This window comes from Salmo trutta, chromosome 34 (genome assembly GCF_901001165.1).
Source record: "Salmo trutta chromosome 34, fSalTru1.1, whole genome shotgun sequence".
In the NCBI taxonomy this organism is placed as follows: domain Eukaryota; kingdom Metazoa; phylum Chordata; class Actinopteri; order Salmoniformes; family Salmonidae; genus Salmo; species Salmo trutta.
Window position 1 is genome coordinate 367809 of NC_042990.1, and position 20972 is coordinate 388780.

Sequence of the window (20972 nt, forward strand, 5' to 3'; positions counted from 1 at the left end):
ACCCTGGGGCACTCAGCAAACCGCTGCCACCGTTGAGATCAGCAAAGTGCTCACGCACACGATGCCATACACGCCGTCTGCCATCCGCCCGGTACAGTTGAAACCGGGATTCATCCATGAAAAGCACACTTCTCCAATGTGCCATTGGCCATCAAAGGTGAGCATTTGTCCACTGAAGAAGGGTACGACGCCAAACTGCAGTCAAGACAAGACTTTGATGAGAACGACGAGCACGCACGTGTCCCCGAGACGGTTTCTGACAGTTTGTGCAGAAATTCTTTTGTGCAAACCTACAGTTTCATCATCTGTCCGGGTGGCTGTCTCAAGCAATCCCGCAGATGGAGAAGCCGGATGTAAAGGTCCTGGGCTGGCGTGGTTACACTTGGTCTGCGGTTGTGAGGCCGGTTGGACGTACTGCCAAATTCTCTAAACCAAGTTGGAGGCGGCATATGGTAGAGAAATTAACTAAATTCTCCAGAATGACAAAACTGCACATTTGATTGGGCTTTTACTGTCCCCAGCACCTGTGTAATGATCATGCTGTTTAATCAGCATGATCATTACATTATTTTGGCAAAGGAGAAATGCTCAGTAACAGGTCTGTAAACAAATGAGAGAAATAAGCTTTTGTGAGTATGGAACATTTCTGGGATCTTTTATTTCAGCTCATGAAACATGGGAACAACACTTTACATGTTCCGTTTTTATATTTGTTCAGTATACTTATAAAATAGTCCTGATCATATAGGTCTAGGCGATATCCAAAACTACTTAACAAGACTGAATTCATACACTTTCAGTAATAAAAAAAATGGTAAAGTCATGTCCTTCTACAAAAGGCAATGTGGTTTGGTAAGAAGAATGCCCCTCTCCACACAGGTGTGATTACTTGCTCTGAGGGTTTAGCGCTTGAGGTGGTCACCTCATACAAGTACTTGGGAGTATGTGAGTATGGAGATGGTACACTGTCCTCTCAGTACATATCAAAGCTGCTGGCTAAAGTTAAATCTAGACTTGGTTTCCTCTATCGTAATTGCTCCTCTTTCACCCCAGCTGCCAAACTAACCCTGATTCAAATGACCATCCTACCCATGCTAGATTACGGAGACAATTTATAGATCAACAGGTAAGGGTGCTCTCGAGCGGACAGATGTTCTTTACCATTCGGCCATCAGATTTGCCACCAATGCTCCTTATAGGACACATCACTGCACTCTATACTCCTCTGGAAGCTGGTCATCTCTGTATACCCGTCGCAAGACCCACTGGTTGATGGTAATTTCTAAAACCCTTAGGTCTCACTCACCCCATCTGAGCTATCTACTGCAGCCCTTATCCTTCACCCGTTCTGCCAGTCACATTCTGTTAAAGGTCCCCAAAGCACACATCCCTGGGTCGCTCGTCTTTTCAGTTCACTGCAGCTAGCGCCTGGAACAAGCTGCAACAAACACTCAAACTGGACAGTGCTCAATCTCTTCATTCAAAGACTCAATCATGGACACTTACCGACAGGTGTGGCTGCTTTGCGTGATGTATTGTTGTCTCTACCTTCTTGCCCTTTGGCATGTTGTCTGAGCCCAATCATGTTTGTACCATGTTTTGTGCTGCTACCACCATGTTGTGTTGCTACCATGCTGTGTTGTCGTGTTGCTGCCTTGCCATGTTGTCGTAGGTCTCTCTTTATGTAGTGTGTTTTGTCTCCCTTGTCGTGATGTGTGTTTAGTCCTATATTTATTTATTTATTTTTATTCCCAGCCCCCGTCCCCGCAGAAGGCCTTTTGCCTTTTGGTAGGCCGTCATTGTAAATAAGAATTTGTTCTTAACTGACTTGCCTAGTTAAATAAAACATCACAACACATTTCTTAATCTGGGAGGTCAATTTGATAAAGTACTCAATCATTTTGCTGTCTATTTCAGATGGAACCAAGGCATTAGAATGTACCAGAGGCCACCAAAATATAAGTCAGGCTGCAAAATATGTTTTTGCTCAGGTGAGGCCTGGCTGGGTACTTTTTCTATTTGGCTGGCTACTCCAGATACCTGTGGAAAACACTGAGAACTACTTCCAACTAAGGCATTGCACCATGAAAACTAAAGCATCTGCTGTTGGGTCAGTGCGTGCTCCCCGAAATGGCACCCTATTCCTTAGAATGGTGCACTAATTTTGACTAGGGCTGTATTGCAATGTTTTTTGCATGGCAAAAATGAACACACGAAGCAGACCAGTCTCTTCGGTCTTAAAAACCTGCTGTATGTAAAATATTGTGTGCTATAGTTTGGATGACAACATGTTTGCTTCAAACTTTAGGGCTCTTTTCCTTAAGAAGTTCAATCTGCTTTGTGTTGTGTTTCCTTGCCATGATACTAATGCGTATCGCGATACTGGTTTTGTCTTGGCCCTACTTTTGACCATAGGGCTCTGGTCAAAAGTAGTGCACTTTAGGAAATAGGGTGCCATGTGGGACACACCCCAATGCAAAATAGTCCAGAACCACTTCCAATGTGTTTCACCATGAAAACTAATGCATCAGCTGTTGGGTCAGTGTGTGAGGTGACTAAGTGCATGACATCCTGTGTGGGCAGCAGGGTCGATGGCCGGGTACCAACCTGAGGCCTCTGCTTGTGCTGTGTCTGGCTCTGTGTCTGGCCTGTCTGCGTCTGGCCTGTCTGCGTCTGCTGCTCCCAGCTGCCGCGGGCTCGGTTTCCGCCCACTGATGTCATAATTTACAGTATATACAAATAACAGTATTTACAAAGGAATAACACCTGCGAAAGAAAAGTGAGAGAGTGAGGTTCTGTGGCAAATAGAAGGGGTCCAGGGTCCTCCCAAACTAAGAAGCTCAGTTCTGGTGACTTTAAAAAGGACATTCCACACCTAAATGAATGAAACATGATTTCTACAATAAAATTCTTAATATACAGGACCATGCATATAGCTTATATTATCAGGTATGCTATTAGCAATAAACATTATCACATGTAGTCCAAATGATGCAGCATAGTGGCTATAAATAAATAGGCTGAAGCATGGGGTTGCATTTACCCTATTGGGCTAATCATTAGCTAGATCCCAAAAGTAAATATTTTAACTAATCAGCATCCTATTGATTAATTTTATGTCCCAAAAAACTTAAACACAGGAATATAATGTAGGCCTAACTCTCAGGTAACTTGAGGTAATCAGCCACAGGGGCACCCTGCCTGTACTTATCACAGAAACAACTTGACGTCACAACACCCATCCCACACGGTTTGAAAAACTCACGGTAAATAGTGCCCAGCATCAACTTAAGTTAGAAACAGTCTGAAGCAGGCGCAGCATGCAACGTGGGGTTTGTTTTGTGTGAAAACATGGCAGAAGGCAGTGACAGCGCTCAGGAGATTTTTCAGCCTTTTAAGAGTACCAAATCTGAAGTGTGGTCGTATTTTGGGTTTTACAAGAGAGCTGATGGGAAACTTATCGAAGATGGTCACCTTCTCCACAGAACATGCAAATAAATGTAATAATAATCACTGCGAAAGGAGGCAACACTTCAAATCTCGAGTCATCTTCGTGAGTCACTACTTTATAGCAAATGCAAGGTAAGTTCACTTTTTACCTCAATGCATGTGGGGACTTGGGAATGGGGGAAAATGTCATGGTCTGTCTAACTTGCTAATAGCTTGTCAATAAAGTAAACTGAAGCTTTCAGTTTGACCTATTCTTGTAAAAACACAACACGTTGTGCTGCTGTTGTATGCGTTGTGTGTCTGCAGACTCTATTCGCCCATAGCACAGGATAACACGTTATGTAGTTTAAAATCACCCAACCACCATATTTTGTTGATTTAAAATCCGGCAAACGTCGACTCGGTTGTAAAAGTGTTCCAACAGGAGAAACACTATAGACTCCTATACAAGACTTGTGTATTTATGTAAATTGTTGAGCTCATTGCAATTATTATCACTGTCTTCTTAAGACTCATTTGTATTTATGTAAATTGTGCATGGGGTCATTGCATATACTCAAATGCAACACAGAAGATAGACTGTGTGAATAATAATTATAATATAACACCAATAATACATTTGCTATTCCCTTAGGGCGTGCAGCAGGAAAACCCATTGATGCTACTGGTCCCTCATCTTTTTATTTATTTTATTTCACCTTTATTTAACCAGGTAGGCAAGTTGAGAACAAGTTCTCATTTACAATTGCGACCTGGCCAAGATAAAGCAAAGCAGTTCGACAACAACACAGAGTTACACATGGAGTAAAACAACATACAATCAATGATGAAGTAGAAAAAAATAAGACTATATACAATGTGAGCAAATGATGTGAGATAAGGGAGGTAAAGGCAAAAAAAATGCCATGGTGGCAAAGTAAATAAAGTATAGCAAGAAAAACACTGGAATGGTAGATTTGTAGTTTGAAGAAAGTTCAAAGTTAAAATATAAATATGGTGCAAAGGAGCAAAATAAATAAAATAAATAAATACAGTAGGGGAAGAGGTAGTAGTTTGGGCTAAATTATAGATGGGCTATGTACAGGTGCAGTGATCTGTGAGCTGCTCTGACAGCTGGTGCTTAAAGCTAGTGAGGGAGATAAGTGTTTCCAGTTTCAGAGATTTTTGTAGTTCGTTCCAGTCATTGGCAGCAGAGAACTGGAAGGAGAGACGACCAAAGGAGGAGTTGGCTTTAGGGGTGACCAGAGAGATATACCTGCTGGAGCACGTGCTACAGGTGGGTGCTGCTATGGTGACCAGTGAGCGGAGATAAGGGGGGACTTTACCTAGCAGGGTCTTGTAGATGACCTGGAGCCAATGTGTTTGGCGACGATTATGAAGCGAAGGCCAGCCAACGAGAGCGTACAGGTCGCAGTGGTGGGTAGTATATGGGGCTTTGGTGACAAAACGGATGGTACTGTGATAGACTGCATCCAGCTTGTTGAGTAGGGTATTGGAGGCTATTTTGTAGATGACATCGCCGAAGTCGAGGATTGGTAGGATGGTCAGTTTTACGAGGGTATGTTTGGCAGCATGAGTGAAGGATGCTTTGTTGCGAAATAGGAAGCCAATTCTAGATTTCACTTTGGATTGGAGATGATTGATGTGAGTCTGGAAGGAGAGTTTACAGTCTAACCAGACACCTAGGTATTTGTAGTTGTCCACAAATTCTAAGTTAGAACCGTCCAGAGAAGTTATGCTGGACGGGCGGGCAGGTGCAGGCAGCGATCGGTTGAAGAGCATACATTTAGTTTTACTTGTGTTTAGGAGCAGTTGGAGACCACGGAAGGAGAGTTGAATGGCATTGAAGCTCGTCTGGAGGGTTGTTAACACAGTGTCCAAAGAGGGCCAGAAGTATACAGAATGGTGTCGTCTGCGTAGAGGTGGATCAGAGATACAGAGAAAAGAGTTGGCCCAAGAATTGAACCCTGTGGTACCCCCATAGAGACTGCCAGAGGTCCAGACAGTAGGCCCTCCGATTTGACACACTGAACTCTGTCAGAGAAGTAGTTGGTGAACCAGGCGACGCAATCGTTTGAGAAACCAACGCTACTAAGTCTGCCGATGAGGATGTGGTGATTAACAGAGTCAAAAGCTTTGGCCAGGTCAATGAATACGGCAGCACAGTATTGTTTCTTATCGATGGCGGTTACGATGTCGTTTAGGACCTTGAGCGTGGCTGAGGTGCACCCATGACCAGCTCTGAAACCAGATTGCATAGCGGAGAGGGTGCGGTGGGATTCAAAATAGTCGGTAATCTGTTTGTTGACTTGGCTTTCGAAGACCTTAGAAAGGCAGGGTAGGATGGATATAGGTCTGTAGCAATTTGGGTCAAGAGTGTCACCTCCTTTGAAGAGGGGGATGACAGCAGCTGCTTTCCAATCTATGGGAATCTCAGACGACACGAAAGAGAGGTTGAACAGGCTAGTAATAGGGGTTGCAATAATTTCGGCAGATAATTTTAGGAAGAAAGGGTCCAGATTCTCAAGCCCAGCTGATTTGTAGGGGTCCAGATTTTGCAGCTCTTTCAGAACATCAGCTGAATGGATTTGGGAGAAGGAGAATTGGGGGAGGCTTGGGCGAGTAGCTGTGGGGGGTGCAGTGCTGTTGAATGCAGTAGGGGTAGTTAGGTGGAAAGCATGGCCAGCCGTAGAAAAATGCTTATTGAAATTCTCAATCATAGTGGGCTTATCGGTGGTGACAGAGTTTCCTATCCTCAGTGCAGTGGGCAGTTGGGAGGAGGTGTTCTTATTCTCCATGGACTTTACAATGTCCCAGAACTTTTTAGAGTTGGAGTTGCGCGAAGCAAATTTCTGTCTACAGCTGTGACACAGACACTCAAGCAAGCATTTAAAAGGCAGGCTCCTTATGCACCCACACAAAAAATGCTCAAGACCTCACAGCAGCCCTTTCATATTACATTGCAAAGAACATGATGACATTTCAAATTGTTGAGAGATCTGGCTTTGAGTCTGATGAAGGTTGCCGTGCCTCACTACAAAGTGAGTGTTGCTTATTTTGTTGTTTATTTATTTGATTTGCTTACTTAAGGTTGTGTTCATTTAACCTCTCTGGCGCATGTGGGACGAACTCTTCCCACCTACGTAACAGCCACTGAAATCCAGTGGCGCGATTTTTGAATCGTTTGAAATACTATTACTTCAATTTCTCAAACATATGACTATTTAACAGCTATTTAAAGACAAGAATCTCGTTAATCTAACCACACTGTCCGATTTCAAAAAGGCTTTACAACGAAAGCAAAACATTAGATTATGTCAGCAGAGTGCCCAGCCAGAAATAATCAGACACCCATTTTTCAAGCTAGCATATCATGTCACATAAACCCAAACCACATCTAAATGCAGCACTAACCTTTTATGATCTTCATCAGATGACACACCTAGGACATTGTGTTATACAATACATGCATGTCTGTTCAATCAAGTTCATATTTATATCAAAAAACAGCTTTTTACATTAGCATGTGACGTTCAGAAAAAGCATAACCCCCGCAAACTTCCGGGGAATTTACTAACAGTTTGCTAAATTACTCACGATAAACGTTCACAAAAAGCATAACAATTATTTTAAGAATTATAGATACATTACTCCTCTATGCACTCGATATGTCAGATTTTAAAATAGCTTTTCGGATGAAGCACATTTTGCAATACTCTAAGTACATAGCCCGGCATCACGGGCTAGCTATTTAGACACCCGGCAAGATTAGCCTTCATCAAAATCATATTTCCTATAAGAAAAATGTTCTTACCTTTCCTGTTCTTCGTCAGAATGCAGTCCCACGACTTCTACTTCAATAACAAATGTAGGTTTGGTCCCAAATAATCCATCGTTATATCCAAACAGCGACGTTTTGTTCGTGAGTTCTAGACACTATCAGAATACTAAATCACGGTCTTGCGCATGGCGCATTGGCGTGACAAAAAATGTCTAAATATTCCATTACCGTATTTGAAGCATGTCAACCGCTGTTTAAAACCAATTTTTATGCCATTTATCTCGTAGAAAAGCGATAATATTCCGACCGGGAATATGCAATGAGCCTAAAACAGCCAAATTAAATTTCTCCACAGGGGCGAATCGTGCACGTGCCTCATTCAAAGGTCCTCTGATCCGCCACTTACCAAAGGCGATAATGTGTTTCAGCCTGAGGCTGCCTCGTCAACCTTCAGGTATTTCCCGGGTTCTGAGAGCCTATCGGAGCCCTGGGAATTGTCACGTTACAGCTAAGATCCTTACTTTTCAATAAACAGATGCAAGACGCACGACTCCTTGTCAGACAGGGTACTTCCTGCATGAAACCTTGTCAGGTTTTTGCCTGCCATAGGAGTTCTGTTATACTCACAGACACCATTCAAACAGTTTTAGAAACTTTAGGGTGTTTTCTATCCAAACCTGAACAATAATATGCATATTCTAGCTTCTGAGTTGGTGTAGGAGGCAGTTAAAAATGGGCACATATTTTTTCCAAAATTCTCAATACTGCCCCCTAGCCCAAACAGGTTAAACCTGCACTAGGGAAACTTTTACCTCATTGCGCCTTCTTTAATGTAATTATTTTAAATGTAGTTTGCACACAAAAGGTGCATAGTGCTGCTAATTGTATTTGTTGGTTTTCAATATAAAACTTGGTGAAATGATTTCAGTGTGTGTGTGTGTGTGTGTGTATCACTACTTTTTGAACATTTCCAGCACATTTTAACAATACCGCGATAATACTGATAACCGTATTCATTTTGGTCACTATAAGCGTGATATGAAATTTATCCCGTTTCATCTCTACTCCCCACTCAATTTAAGTCACTTGAGGTAGGAAATCAGTCAACCACAAGTTACCCTACAATTGACCTGTGTTGCATTTAGCCCCACTCTCCCCTATGCACTCACAGCTACTTCCAGAGTGGTAAGGTGCTCAACACTCCGGTTTTAAAATTGTGCAGTTTACGTATATTTTAGTAGTTGAGAAATTAAGTAGGAAAATAAACCTAGGATCGCCCTCTTTTTAACCTCTTGGCGTTCCCCTAGGATAGGGGGCGCTACAGCGATCTTTGAAAAAAAATCGTGCCCATTTTAAAACGGCCTCCTACTCACTCAGAAGCTAGGATATGCATATAATTAATACTTGTGGATAGAAAACACCCTAAAGTTTCTAAAACTGTTTGAATGGTGTCTGTGAGTATAACAGAACTCATATGGCAGTCAAAACCCCGAGACAGATCGAAACAGGAAGTGGAATTCTGAATTGCGAACTCAACTTCATCACGTTGCCTATTAATCACACCGTGAGCTATGGTTCATTGAGCACTTCCTATTGCTTCCACTAGATGTCCCCAGTCTTTACAAAGTGGTTTGAGTCTCCTACTATGAAAACTGACACAATGACACGCTGTGGAACGTGGTCACACGGAGAGGGCCATCACCATTATGACGCCGGCGCCCCTGGTTACCCTCCCCTTTCGAAACGTTTTGAAACACAATGCAATCGTCCCCCTCGAATCTTATTGGAGCTCTCATTGAAAAAGGCCCTACAGATTTATGTTATACAACGTTTGACATGTTTGAACGAACCTAAATAAGAAAAAAATGCATTTTGTTGAAAGAGTAGCCCCACGCACGTCGGAACTTTTGGTTCAGCCTTCAGAACGTGCTAACAACAACAAGTTAATGGAACATAAAGGATGAACTTTTTCGAACGAAAATACATTTGTTGTGGACCTGGGATTCCTGGAAGTGCCTAAGGATGAAGATAATCAAAGGTAAGGGATTATTGACAATAGTATACAAGACTAGATTTGATATGCGATTGTTCCAAGATGGCTAGCCTATTGCTATTGCTAGCCTATTGTTCTGAGTATCGCATCCCCTTTTATCGCAAAGTGTGATTACCCAGTAAAGTTATTTTTAAATCTGGCATTACAGGTGCTTTCAAGAGATATTCATCTATAAATCTTAGAATGACAATATTACATTTTAAAAATGTTTTCGAATAGTAATTTAGTAAATTGTAGCACTGTTTCACCGGATGCATTGGAGGGAAAATAGTTAGTCAACGTTACGTGTCGTTGTAAAATGCTGTTTTTATATATAAATATGAACTTTATCGAACAAAAGAATGCATGCATTGTGTAACATGATGTCCTAGGTGTGTCATCTGATGAAGTTTGTAAAAGGTTAGTGCTGCATTTAGCTATTTTTTGGTTATTTGTGATGCATGTGGTTGGTCGGAAAATGGCTATGTGGCTACTTTTACGATATACTCCTCTAACATAATCTAATGTTTTGCTTTTGCTGTAAAGCCTTTTTGAAATCGGACAACGTGGTTCGATTCAGGAGAGGTGTATCTATAAAACGATATAATTTGAAAAAAAAAATTGAAAAAAAATAAAATTACTACATTTTGTTATGCTAATGGCGATAGGATTTTTCGCTGGATGTCCGTCCCCCGCACAGGGGTTAACATTAAAACTGCAGTTTTCCCTCACGATTACCAGAATTGTTGTGCACTGACTGCTTGTCAGAATGCAGGTTTCCCTCCCTTTGGCACTCATATGCCCCTCGAGAGGAATATTTATCTCGCATAGAACACAAGCCAATTAGATAAATAGATTAACCAATATACTATGGGGTTGACTGATTTTTCTATTCTTAACTTTTGTTTGTTGAGAAAATGTAAATGTGGACAGTTCTAGGATCTTCAGTACGCTTTGACCAAAATATTTTGGGGTGTGGCGGCAATGATTTTGCTTTGGCGCAGTGCCAAGAATTTTGTCCCAAAAACCCTCAAATGCTATGATGAAACTGGCTCTTATGAGGACTGCCACCGGAAAGGAAGACCCAGTTACCTCTGATGCAGAGGATAAGTTCATTAGAGTTAACTGCACCTCAGATTGCAGCCCAAATAAATCCTTCAGAGTTCAAGTAACAAGACATCTCAACATCAACTGTTCAGAGGAGACTGCATGAATCAGGCCTTCACGGTCAAATTGTTGCAAAACCACTAAAAATGACACCAATAAGAGACTTCCTTGGGCAAAGAAACACAAGCAACGGACATTAGACCGGTGTAAAAATCTGTCCTTTGGTCTGATGAGTCCAAATTAGATTTTTGGTTCCAACCGCCATGTCTTTGTGAGGCGCAGAGTAGGTGAACGGATGATCTCCACATGTGTGGTTCCCACCGTGAAGCATGGAGGAGATGGGGTGAAGGTGCTTTGCTGGTGACACTGATTTATTTAGAATTCAAGGCAAACTTAACCAGCATGGCTAACAACATTCTGCAGCGATACACCATCCATCTGATTTGCGCTTAGTGGGACTATCATTTGTTTTTCAACAGGACAATGACCCAAAACACACCTTCAGGCTGTGTAATGGCTATTTGACCAAGGAGAGTGATAGAGTGCTGCTTTAGATGGCCTGGCCTCCACAATCACCCGACCTCAACCCAATTGAGATGGTTTGGGATGAGTCGGACCGCAGAGTGAAAGAAAAGCAGCCAACAAGTGCTCAGCACCTGTTGTGGGAACTCCTTCAAGACTGTGAAGCTGGATGAGAGAATGCCAAGAGTGTGCAAAACTGTCATCAAGGCAAGGTGGCAACTTTGAATAATCTAAAATGTGTTTAACACTTTTGTTTAACACTTTTTTGGTTACATGATTCCATGTGTTACTTCATAGTTTTGATGTCTTTTCTATTATTCTACAATTTAGAAATGTGAAGATGTGTGCAAACTTTTTACTGGTACTATATATATATATTTATTTAAAAATAATTTAAGCCCCTTTTTCTCCCAAATTTTGTGATATCCAATTGTGATCTTGTCTCAACGCTGCAACTCCCCAACGGGCTTGGGAAAGGCGAAGGACAAGTCATGCGTCGTCCGAAACATGACCCTCCAAACCACGCTTTAAATCGGGTACGTTTTTCCATCCGGCTGTGAAAATACTGCCCCCTAGCCCCAACAGGTTAACACCCGCCCGCTTAACCAGGAATCCAGCCGCACCAATGTGTCGGAGTCACTCGAGCACGATGCAACAAGTAAGATCACCGCCAGCCAAACCCTCCCCCGGACGACGCTGGGCCAATTGTGCTCTGCCCTATGGGACTTACGGTCGGTTATGATACACCCTGGGATCGAACCCGGTCTGTAGTGATGTTTTTTTTTTTACAGTTCAGCTTAAGGTTAGCAGTGTGGGTTAAATGATGGTTTCAAATCACATTTTAAGTAGTAATGGGGAGAGAAATTGATAGTTACATATCGGGATACTATTTGACGATATATTGTATCATTTTTGTAATACCACCATTTTTTTTTATTGCACAAGTTTCCTGTACCAAAAACCTCATTTTTTCCTTCATAGCTTGTCCACCATTCTTTTAAATAGGAAGCCAATTTGTTTTCATGACAGTTCAAAACTCATTCTCAGGGCTCTCTTTACCCTCTGCTGCATATGGTAAGCAATCTGTTTGGAACATGAAATAGCCATAAATATACTGTTCAAAAATATAAAAATGCAACATGTAAAGTGTTGGTACAATGTTTCATGAGCTGAAATAAAATATCCCAGAAATGTTTCCTACGCACAAGTGTATTTCTCTCAAATGTTGTGCACAAATTTGTTTACATTTTAGTGAGCATTTCTTCTTTGCCAAAATAATCCATCCACCTTACAGGTGTGGCATATCAAAAATCTGATTAAACAGCATGATCATGGCACAGGTGCACCTTGTGCTGGGGACAATAAAAGGCCACTAAAATGTGCAGTTGTCACAATACAATCCCACAGATGTCTTAAGTTGAGGTAGTGTGCAATTGGAATGCAGAAACTGCAGGAATGTCCAACAGAGCTGTTGCCAGAGAATTGAATGTTAATTTCTCTACCATAAGCCACCTTCAATATTATTTTAGAGACTTTAGCAGCACGTCCAACCAGACACACAACCACTACCACGTGTAACCACACCAACCCAGGACCTCCACATCTGGCTTCTTCACCTGCGGGATAGTCGGAATGAGGTGCTGAGGAGTATTTATGTCTGTATAAAGTCCTTTCGTGGGGAAAAACTCATTCTGATTGGCTGGGCTGAGCTCCCCAGTGGGTGGGCCTATGCATTCCCAAGTCACCATGGCTGCGCCCCTGCCCATTCATGTGAAATCCATAAATTAGAACCTAATGAATTTAATTGACTGATTTCCTTCTATGAACTGTAACTCAGTAAAATCTTTGAACTTGTTGAGTCTTACGTTTATATTTCTGTTCAGTATAGAATCGTGAGAAGAGCAATACATTTCATTCAGGCAAATGAGGGGGGAAAAAAGCGCACTCAGCCTATCCGGAAGGCCAAAGTTAGTTACTTTAAGGAGCAGTTCTCTCTCTGTGGGTCTAACACCAAGAAGTTCTGAAAAACAGTTATAGACGTGGAGAATAAACCCTGCTCCTCACAGCTGCCCATGTCCTTTAATGTTGATGTGGTTGTTATTAGAGGTCGACTGATTAATCGGAATGGCCGATTAATTAGGGCCGATTTCAAATTTTCATAACAATCGGTATTTTTGGACACCGATTTGCAGGTTTTTTTTTTTAATATACACTTTTATTTAACTAGGCAAGTCAGTTAAGAACACATTTTCAATGACGGCCTAGGATCGGTGGGTTAACTGCCTTGTTCAGGGGCAGAACGACAGAGTTTGACCTTGTCAGCTCGGGTATTCGTTTTAGCAACCTTCTGGTTACTAGTCCAATGCTCTAACCACCTGCCTTAAATTGCACTCCACGAGGAGCCTGCGTGGCAGGCTGACTACCTGTTACGCGAGGGCAGCAAGAACCCAAGGTAAGTTGCTAGCTACCATTAAACTTATCTTATAAAAAAACAATCAATCTTAACATAATCACTAGTTAACTACACATGGTTGATATTACTAGTTTATCTAGCGTGTCCTGCGTTGCATAAAATCGATGCGGTGCCTGTTAATTTGTCCTTGAATCACAGCCTACTTCGACAAACGGGTGATGATTTAACAAGCGCATTTGCAAAAAAAGCACTGTCGTTGCACCAATGTACCTAACCATAAACATCAATGCCTTTCTTTAAAATCAATACACAAGTATATATTTTTAAACCTGCATATTTAGTTAATATTGCCTGCTAACATGAATTTCTTATAACTAGGGAAATTGTGTCACTTCTCTTGCGTTCCGTGCAAGCAGTCAGGGTATATGCAGCAGTTTGAGCCGCCTGGCTCATTGCGACCTGTGTGAAGTCCATTTATTCCTAACAAAGGCCGTAATTAATAATGACATAACATTGAAGGTTGTACAATGTAACATCAATATTTAGACTTAGGGATGCCATCCGTTAGATAAAATATGGAACGGTTCCGTATTTCACTGAAAGAATAAACATTTTGTTTTCGAGATGATAGTTTCTGGATTTGACCATTTTAATGACCAAAGGATCGTATTTCTGTGTGTTATGTTATAATTAAGTCTATGATTTGATAGAGCAGTCTGAACGATGGTAGGCACCAGCAGGCTCGTAAGCATTCATTCAAACAGCACTTTCGTGCGTTTGTCAGCAGCTCTTCGCAATGCTTCAAAGCATTGTGCTGTTTATGACTTCAAGCCCATCAACTCCGCCAGACTAGGCTGGTGTAACCGATGTGAAATGGCTAGCTAGTTAGCGGGGTGCGCGCTAATAGCGTTTCAAAAGTCACTCGCTCAAAGACTTGGAGTAGTTGTTCCCCTTGCTCTGCATGGGTAACACTGCTTCGAGGGTGGCTCTTGTCAATGTGTTCCTCGTTCGAGCCCAGATAGGAGCGAGGAGAGGGACGGAAGCTATACTGTTACACTGGCAATACTAAAGTGCCTATAAGAACATCCAATAGTCAAAGGTATATGAAATACAATTCATATAGAGAGAAATAGTCCTATAATAGCTACAACCTAAAACTTCTTACCTGGGAATATTGAAGACTCATGTTAAAAGGAACCACCAGCTTTCATATGTTCCCATGTTCTGAGCAAGGAACTTAAATGTTGGCTTTTTTTTTTTTTTTACATGGCACATATTGCACTTTTACCTTCTCCAACACTTTGTTTTTGCATTATTTAAACCAAATTGAATGTCTCGTTATTTATTTGAGGCTAAATGGATTTTATTGATGTATTATATTAAGTTAAAATAAGTGTTCACTCTAATTGTCATTATTACAAATACAATAAAAATCGTCCGATTAATCGGTATTGGCTTTTTTGACCCTCCCAATATTCGGTATCGGCATTGAAAAATCATAAAATCGGTCAACCTCTAGTTGTTACTGACAAGAAGCACATGGCTGAGCTTTAATCACCACTTCATTAAGTCAGGATTCCTATTTGACTCCACCATGCCTCCTTGCCCATCCAACATTTCCTCAACCCCGTCCAACATTTCCTCATCCTCCACGCCTTCTAATGTGACTTTCCCCGATGCTGCTCCCTCTTTTTCCCCTGCCCCCCTACAAAGTTTCTCCCTGCAGGCAGTCACTGAGTCCAAGGTGCTCAAGGAGCTCCTGAAACTTGACCCCCAAAAAACATCTGGATTAGATGGTGTAGACCCTTTCTTCTTTAAGGTTGCTGCCCCTATCGTCGCCAAGCCTGTCTCGCCTTTCTGGGGAGGTTCCCATTGCTTGGAAAGCACAGTTCGTCCTTGATTTAAAGGGGAGATCAAGCGGATCCTAACAGTTATAGGCCTATTACTATTTTGCTCTGTTTATTAAGTGTTGCAAAAACTTGTCAATCATCTGACTGGCTATCTTGATGTCTATAGTATTCTCTCTGGTATGCAATCTGGTTTCCGCTCAGGTTATGATGTGTCACTGCAACCGTAAAGGTCCTGAATGATGTCACCATTGCCCTTGATTCTAAGCAATGTTGTGCTGATATTTTTATTGACTTGGCCAAAGCTTTTGATACGGTAGACCATTCCATTCTTGTGGGCCAGCAAATGAGTATTGGTGTCTCGGAGGGGTCTTTGGCCTGGTTTGCGAACTACCTCTCTCAAAGAATGCAGTGCATAAAGTCAGAAAACCTGCTATCTCAGCCACTGCCTGTCACCAAGGGAGTACCCAAAGGCACGATCCCAGGCCCCATGCTCTTCACAATTTACATAAAAATAGCTCAGGCAGTAGGAAGCGCTCATCCATTTATATGCAAATGATACAGTCATACTCAGCAGGCCCATCCCCGGATTTTGTGTTAACCTGTTGGGGATAGGGGGCAGTATTTGCACGGCCGGATAAAAAACGTACCCGATTTAATCTGGTTACTACTCCTGCCCAGTAACTAGAATATGCATATAATTGTTTGATTTGGATAGAAAACACCCTAAAGTTTCTAAAACTGTTTGAATGGTGTCTGAGTATAACAGAACTCATTTGGCAGGCCAAAACCTGAGAAGATTCCAAACAGGAAGCGCTCTCTGACTTTTTCTTGGCCTTCTTGATCATCTCTAACCAAAACAGGGGATCTCTGGCATGACGTGACATTTTCTAACGCTCTCATAGGCTCTCAGAAGACGCCAGAACGATGAATGGTGGCTTTGCAGGCCCTGGCTGAAAAACAGTAGCGCATTTTGTAAGTGGTCGATCTGAGGACAATGAGACTGGAGGCGCGTGCACGAGCCAACACCATGTTTACTTTCTCTCTCTTTGAACGAAAACAACGACTCCCGGTCGGAATATTATCGCTTTTTTACGAGAAAAATCGCATAAAAATTGATTTTAACCTCTCTGGGCTAGGTGAATTTACTAAACACTTCCGGTGAATTTACTAAATTACTCACGATAAACGTTCACAAAAAACATAACAATTATTTTAAGAATTATAGATACAGAACTCCTCTATGCACTCGATATGTCCGATTTTAAAATAGCTTTTCGGTGAAAGCACATTTTGCAATATTCTAAGTAGATAGCCCGGCAAATACTGCCCCCTATCCCCAACAGGTTAAACAGCGTTTGACATGCTTTGAAGTACGGTAATGGAATATTTTTAAATTTTTTGTCACGAAACGCGTCGGGCGTGTCACCCTTCTTTACCCTTCGGATAGGGTCTTGAACGCACGAACAAAACGCCGCTATTTGGATATAACTTTGGATTATTTTGAACCAAAGCAACATTTGTTATTGAAGTAGAAGTCCTGGGAGTGCATTCTGACGAAGAACAGCAAAGGTAATCCAATTTTTCTTATAGTAAATCTTAGTTTGGTGAGTGACACACTTGGTGGGTGTCAAAATAGCTAGCCTGTGATGGCCAGGCTATCTACTCAAAATATTGCAAAATGTGCTTTCACCGAAAAGCTATTTTAAAAATCGGACATAGCGATTGCATAAAGGAGTTCTGTATCTATAATTCTTAAAATAATTGTTATGTATTTTGTCAACGTTTATCGTGAGTAATTTAGTAAATTCACCGGAAGTGTTCGGTGGGAATGCTAGTCACATGCTAATGTAAAAAGCTGTTTTTTTATATAAATATGAACTTGATTGAACAAAACATGCATGTATTGTGTAACATAATGTCCTAGGTGTGTCATCTGATGAAGATCATCAAAGGTTAGTGCTGCATTTAGCTGTGGTTTTGGTTTTTGTGACATTATATGCTAGTTTGAAAAATGGGTGTCTGATTATTTCTGGCTGGGTACTCTGCTGACATAATCTAATGTTTTGCTTTCGTTGTAAAGCCTTTTTGAAATCGGACAGTGTGGTTAGATTAACGAGAGTCGTCTTTAAAATGGTGTAAAATAGTCATATGTTTGAGAAATTGAAGTAATAGCATTTCTAAGGTATTTGAAAATCGCGCCACAAACAAAGCTTTCTCAGTGTCTAACAAGCTCTCTCTACCCTTAACCTTTTTCTGAACACCTCCAAAACAAAGGTCATATGGTTTGGCATAAAGAATGCCCCTCTCCACACAGGTGTGATTACTACCTGAGGGTTTAGCGCTTGAGGTAGTCACCTCATACAAGTACTTGGGAGTATGGCTAGACGGTACACTGTCCTTCTCTCAGCACATATCAAAGCTGCTGGCTAAAGTTAAATCTAGACTTGGTTTCCTCTATCGTAATTGCTCCTCTTTCACCCCAGCTGCCAAACTAACCCTGATTCAAATGACCATCCTACCCATGCTAGATTACAGAGACAATTTATAGATCGACAGGTAAGGGTGCTCTCGAGCGGACAGATGTTCTTTACCATTCGGCCATCAGATTTGCCACCAATGCTCCTTATAGGACACATCACTGCACTCTATACTCCTCTGGAAGCTGGTCATCTCTGTATACCTATCGCAAGACAGACACACTGGTTGATGCTTATTTCTAAAACCCCCTTAGGCCTCACTCACCCCTATCTGAGATATCTACTGCAGCCCTCATCCTCTACATACAACACCCGTTCTGCCAGTCACATTCTGTTAAAAGGTCCCCAAAGCACACATCCCTGGGTCGCTCCTCTTTTCAGTTTGCTGCAGCTAGTGACTAGAACAAGCTGCAACAAACACTCAAACTGGACAGTTTTACCTCAATCTCTTAATTCAAAGACTCTTACTGGACAGTTCCGTGGCTGCTTTGCGTGATGCATTGTCTCTACCTTCTTGCTGTTGTCTGTGCCCAATAATGTTAGTACCATGTTTTGTGCTGCTACCATACTGTGTTGTCATGTGTTGCTGCCTTGCTATGTTATTGACTTAGGTCTCGCTTTATGTATTGTCTCGTGATGTGTGTTTTGTCCTATATTTATATTTTATTTTTAATCCTAGCCCCCATCCTAGGATGAGGCCTTTTGGTAAGCCGTCATTGTAAATAATAATGTTTTCTTAACTGACCTGCCTAGTTAAATAAAAGGTTAAATTAAAAATCGTAGTAGCACTTAAGAATCTGATAATATCTATCATGAGATCCCTGGCAATTCCCAGCCCTAATTTTCATTAGTGAAAATGTGGAAATAAACCCTGTCTATGACTTTGTGGTAACGACCCATCCAAAGAGATGGTTAACTAATTTTAAACAATTTGGTTGTAACTAAGTTAGCTAATTGGACAATTAACTGCATCTACCTAGCTAGCTAACGTTAGATAATAACTCGCTTTAGTATATGCAAACACCATCCGATGAAATGGGAGTTCGTTAACTAATTGAGACCAGGCAAATTACGTTTGTCCCACAGTTGCTGGGAAGTTAGCTAGCTAACGTCAACTAAAAATATTACTACTAGGTAGCTTGCTAGCTAACTTAGCATATTTTAATGGTGTCTACTAGCGAACGATGCAACATCACTATGGATATGATATTCTCAACATGTTTTTATTTAGCTGACGTCAGCGCGCTAACTCGCTATTAGTGTCTTTGGCTTAACTAGGCTAGCTAACGTTACATAAACTCCATGAATATTATTTAACTAAAACCATTAGTTAGCTAGTCAACATCAGGTATTTCGAAAATATAATTGTTTCGAAAACATTGCCTAACATTTAGCTAGCTAAGATGCTATGTCATTTTTTAGGGGACATCCAACTAACGTTAGCTTTATCGAAGTTGTCGATGAGATTCCGTTCTTCTCAACCTCGACGATGGCGAAGATAAGACTTACTAACAGTCAGCATTGCACCTAGCTAACTACATTGTTGTTCTCAACCACTCAAATCATCACAGTTAGCCTAACTTATCAACATGTTCATTCGTACCGCATGCTATTGAGCCCACAGACGCATAGGCCGCACATTGTCGTAATTAACGCACAAATTGCACTATGCAGAACCAAGGCACCCCTTTGGAAACGCTACCGATGTGGTCTTGTATACACACGACACCGAGGCTCTAGGTAGGCCCAAAATAATGAAATTGAACGATATACTGACCAGAAACCCTGTTGAAGTCTGATATTCTGCAACAACCGACCAAGCGGTCTCTGTCGACCTCCTAGTCGGAATTCGACTATATAAACCCCCTAGAATAATACACGTAGCTATGTGAGGAATTATGCCGAACCGACTCGCGCAGACAATAAGCGAGGGACTTGGAATGTACCTGTTTCTTTTCCACTCTGACACTACATTTAGCTCCGTCATGTGGTTGACTGGGCGCTTCAAGGAAGCTAGACATTCGACACGTGGTCATCCACCTCTAAGAACTGCAATAAAATAGATAAACTAAAATATTTATAGTGATTTCCTATCCAAGATTGTCCGATTTGTCTTATTGATTGGGTGTTTAGCAGGATCACTATAAGGCTAAGAATATACAGTACCAGTCAAGAGTTGACACCTACTCATTCAAGGGTTTCTTTATTTTTTACTATTTTCTACATTGTATAACAGCAGAGACATCAAAACCATGAAATAACAGATATGGAATCATGTGGTAACCAAAAGTGTTAAAGTAAAATATATTTTACATTCTTCAAAGTAGCCACCCTTTGCCTTGACAGCTTTGCAAGTGTGCGCAAACCTGATTTGTTTAACACTTTTTTGTTTACTACATGATTCCATATGTGTTATTTCATAGCTGGTCTTTACTATAATTCTACAATGTTGAAAATAGTAAAAAATAAAAACCCTTGAATGAGTAGGTGTCCAAACTTTTGACTTGTACTGTACATGGAGTATGAACGGATCATTCAAACGAGTGGCAACAAGCACTGGGGCAGAACACAAGTGTCTTCACATTCTCGAATGCAACTTGACATCTGTCCAACCAAATACTGCACCTAAGCCTTAATAGGGATAGTCCCCTTTTTTTCAAATTTTTGCCTAAAATGACATACCCAAATGAACTGCCTGTAGCTCAGGCCCTGAAGCAATGATATGCATATTCTTGGTACCATTTGAAAGGAAACATTGAAGTTTGTGGAAATGTAAATTGAATGTAGGAGAATATATCACAATAGATCTGGTAGAAGAAAAGAAAAAGTTCTCTTTTTCTACCATCTTTGAAATGCGACAGTAAGGTCCCAAATCTAGCCATCACTCTGGTTGTAATTCTGATGGTGTCCACAAGATGGCATCAGTGTATGTGCAACGTTTCAGGCAGATAACTTGAAGTATGAGCAAACTGCATGACATTTAGTGTGACGTCACCCAGGTACATTTAGGCAAATCGTTAAATCTGTATACTTGGACTTTGATTTAGCTTTTCCAGTATTAGTAGCCATATTATAAATTCAACATTTGCAAAACACCCAGTTTTCATAACTATCCATATTCTTATCATTTTTGTTCAAAAGGAAAAGGCTTGCTGTCGCACAAGGTTAGCAGCAACATTTTGCGACAGATACAGGGTTTCCTTTACTCCCGTAAAGCCCAGCTCATTGGCTATCTAGCTAGCTTTGTTTGACCCCGATTGGTGCTTATTTGACAAAGTTAGTCAAGTTTAGAGCGCCCGCGTCATCGGCGTGCCATGAAGGCGTCGCTCTCTGACCAAAT

At 41.3% G+C, this 20972-nt stretch overlaps 1 protein-coding gene across 9 annotated transcripts in view; it reads right to left on the bottom strand.

The window, feature by feature from the left end:
- ubap2l (ubiquitin associated protein 2-like) overlaps positions 1-19654 on the bottom strand; it is a 104702-nt gene extending 85048 nt beyond the window's left edge. For 7 of the 9 annotated variants that reach the window (XM_029731192.1, XM_029731195.1, XM_029731191.1 and 4 more), the window contains exons 1-2: positions 19410-19616; positions 2608-2766 (exon numbers count right to left, since the gene is read on the bottom strand). In XM_029731192.1, the coding sequence (XP_029587052.1) occupies positions 2608-2721 (114 nt within the window). In that variant the 5' untranslated portion in view covers positions 2722-2766; positions 19410-19616. Of the gene's footprint in view, positions 1-2607; positions 4185-19409 lie in introns of those variants that run through there. The other 2 variants (XM_029731188.1, XM_029731198.1) reach the window with 2 other exon arrangements.
- Between the last annotated feature and the right edge of the window lie 1318 nt (positions 19655-20972).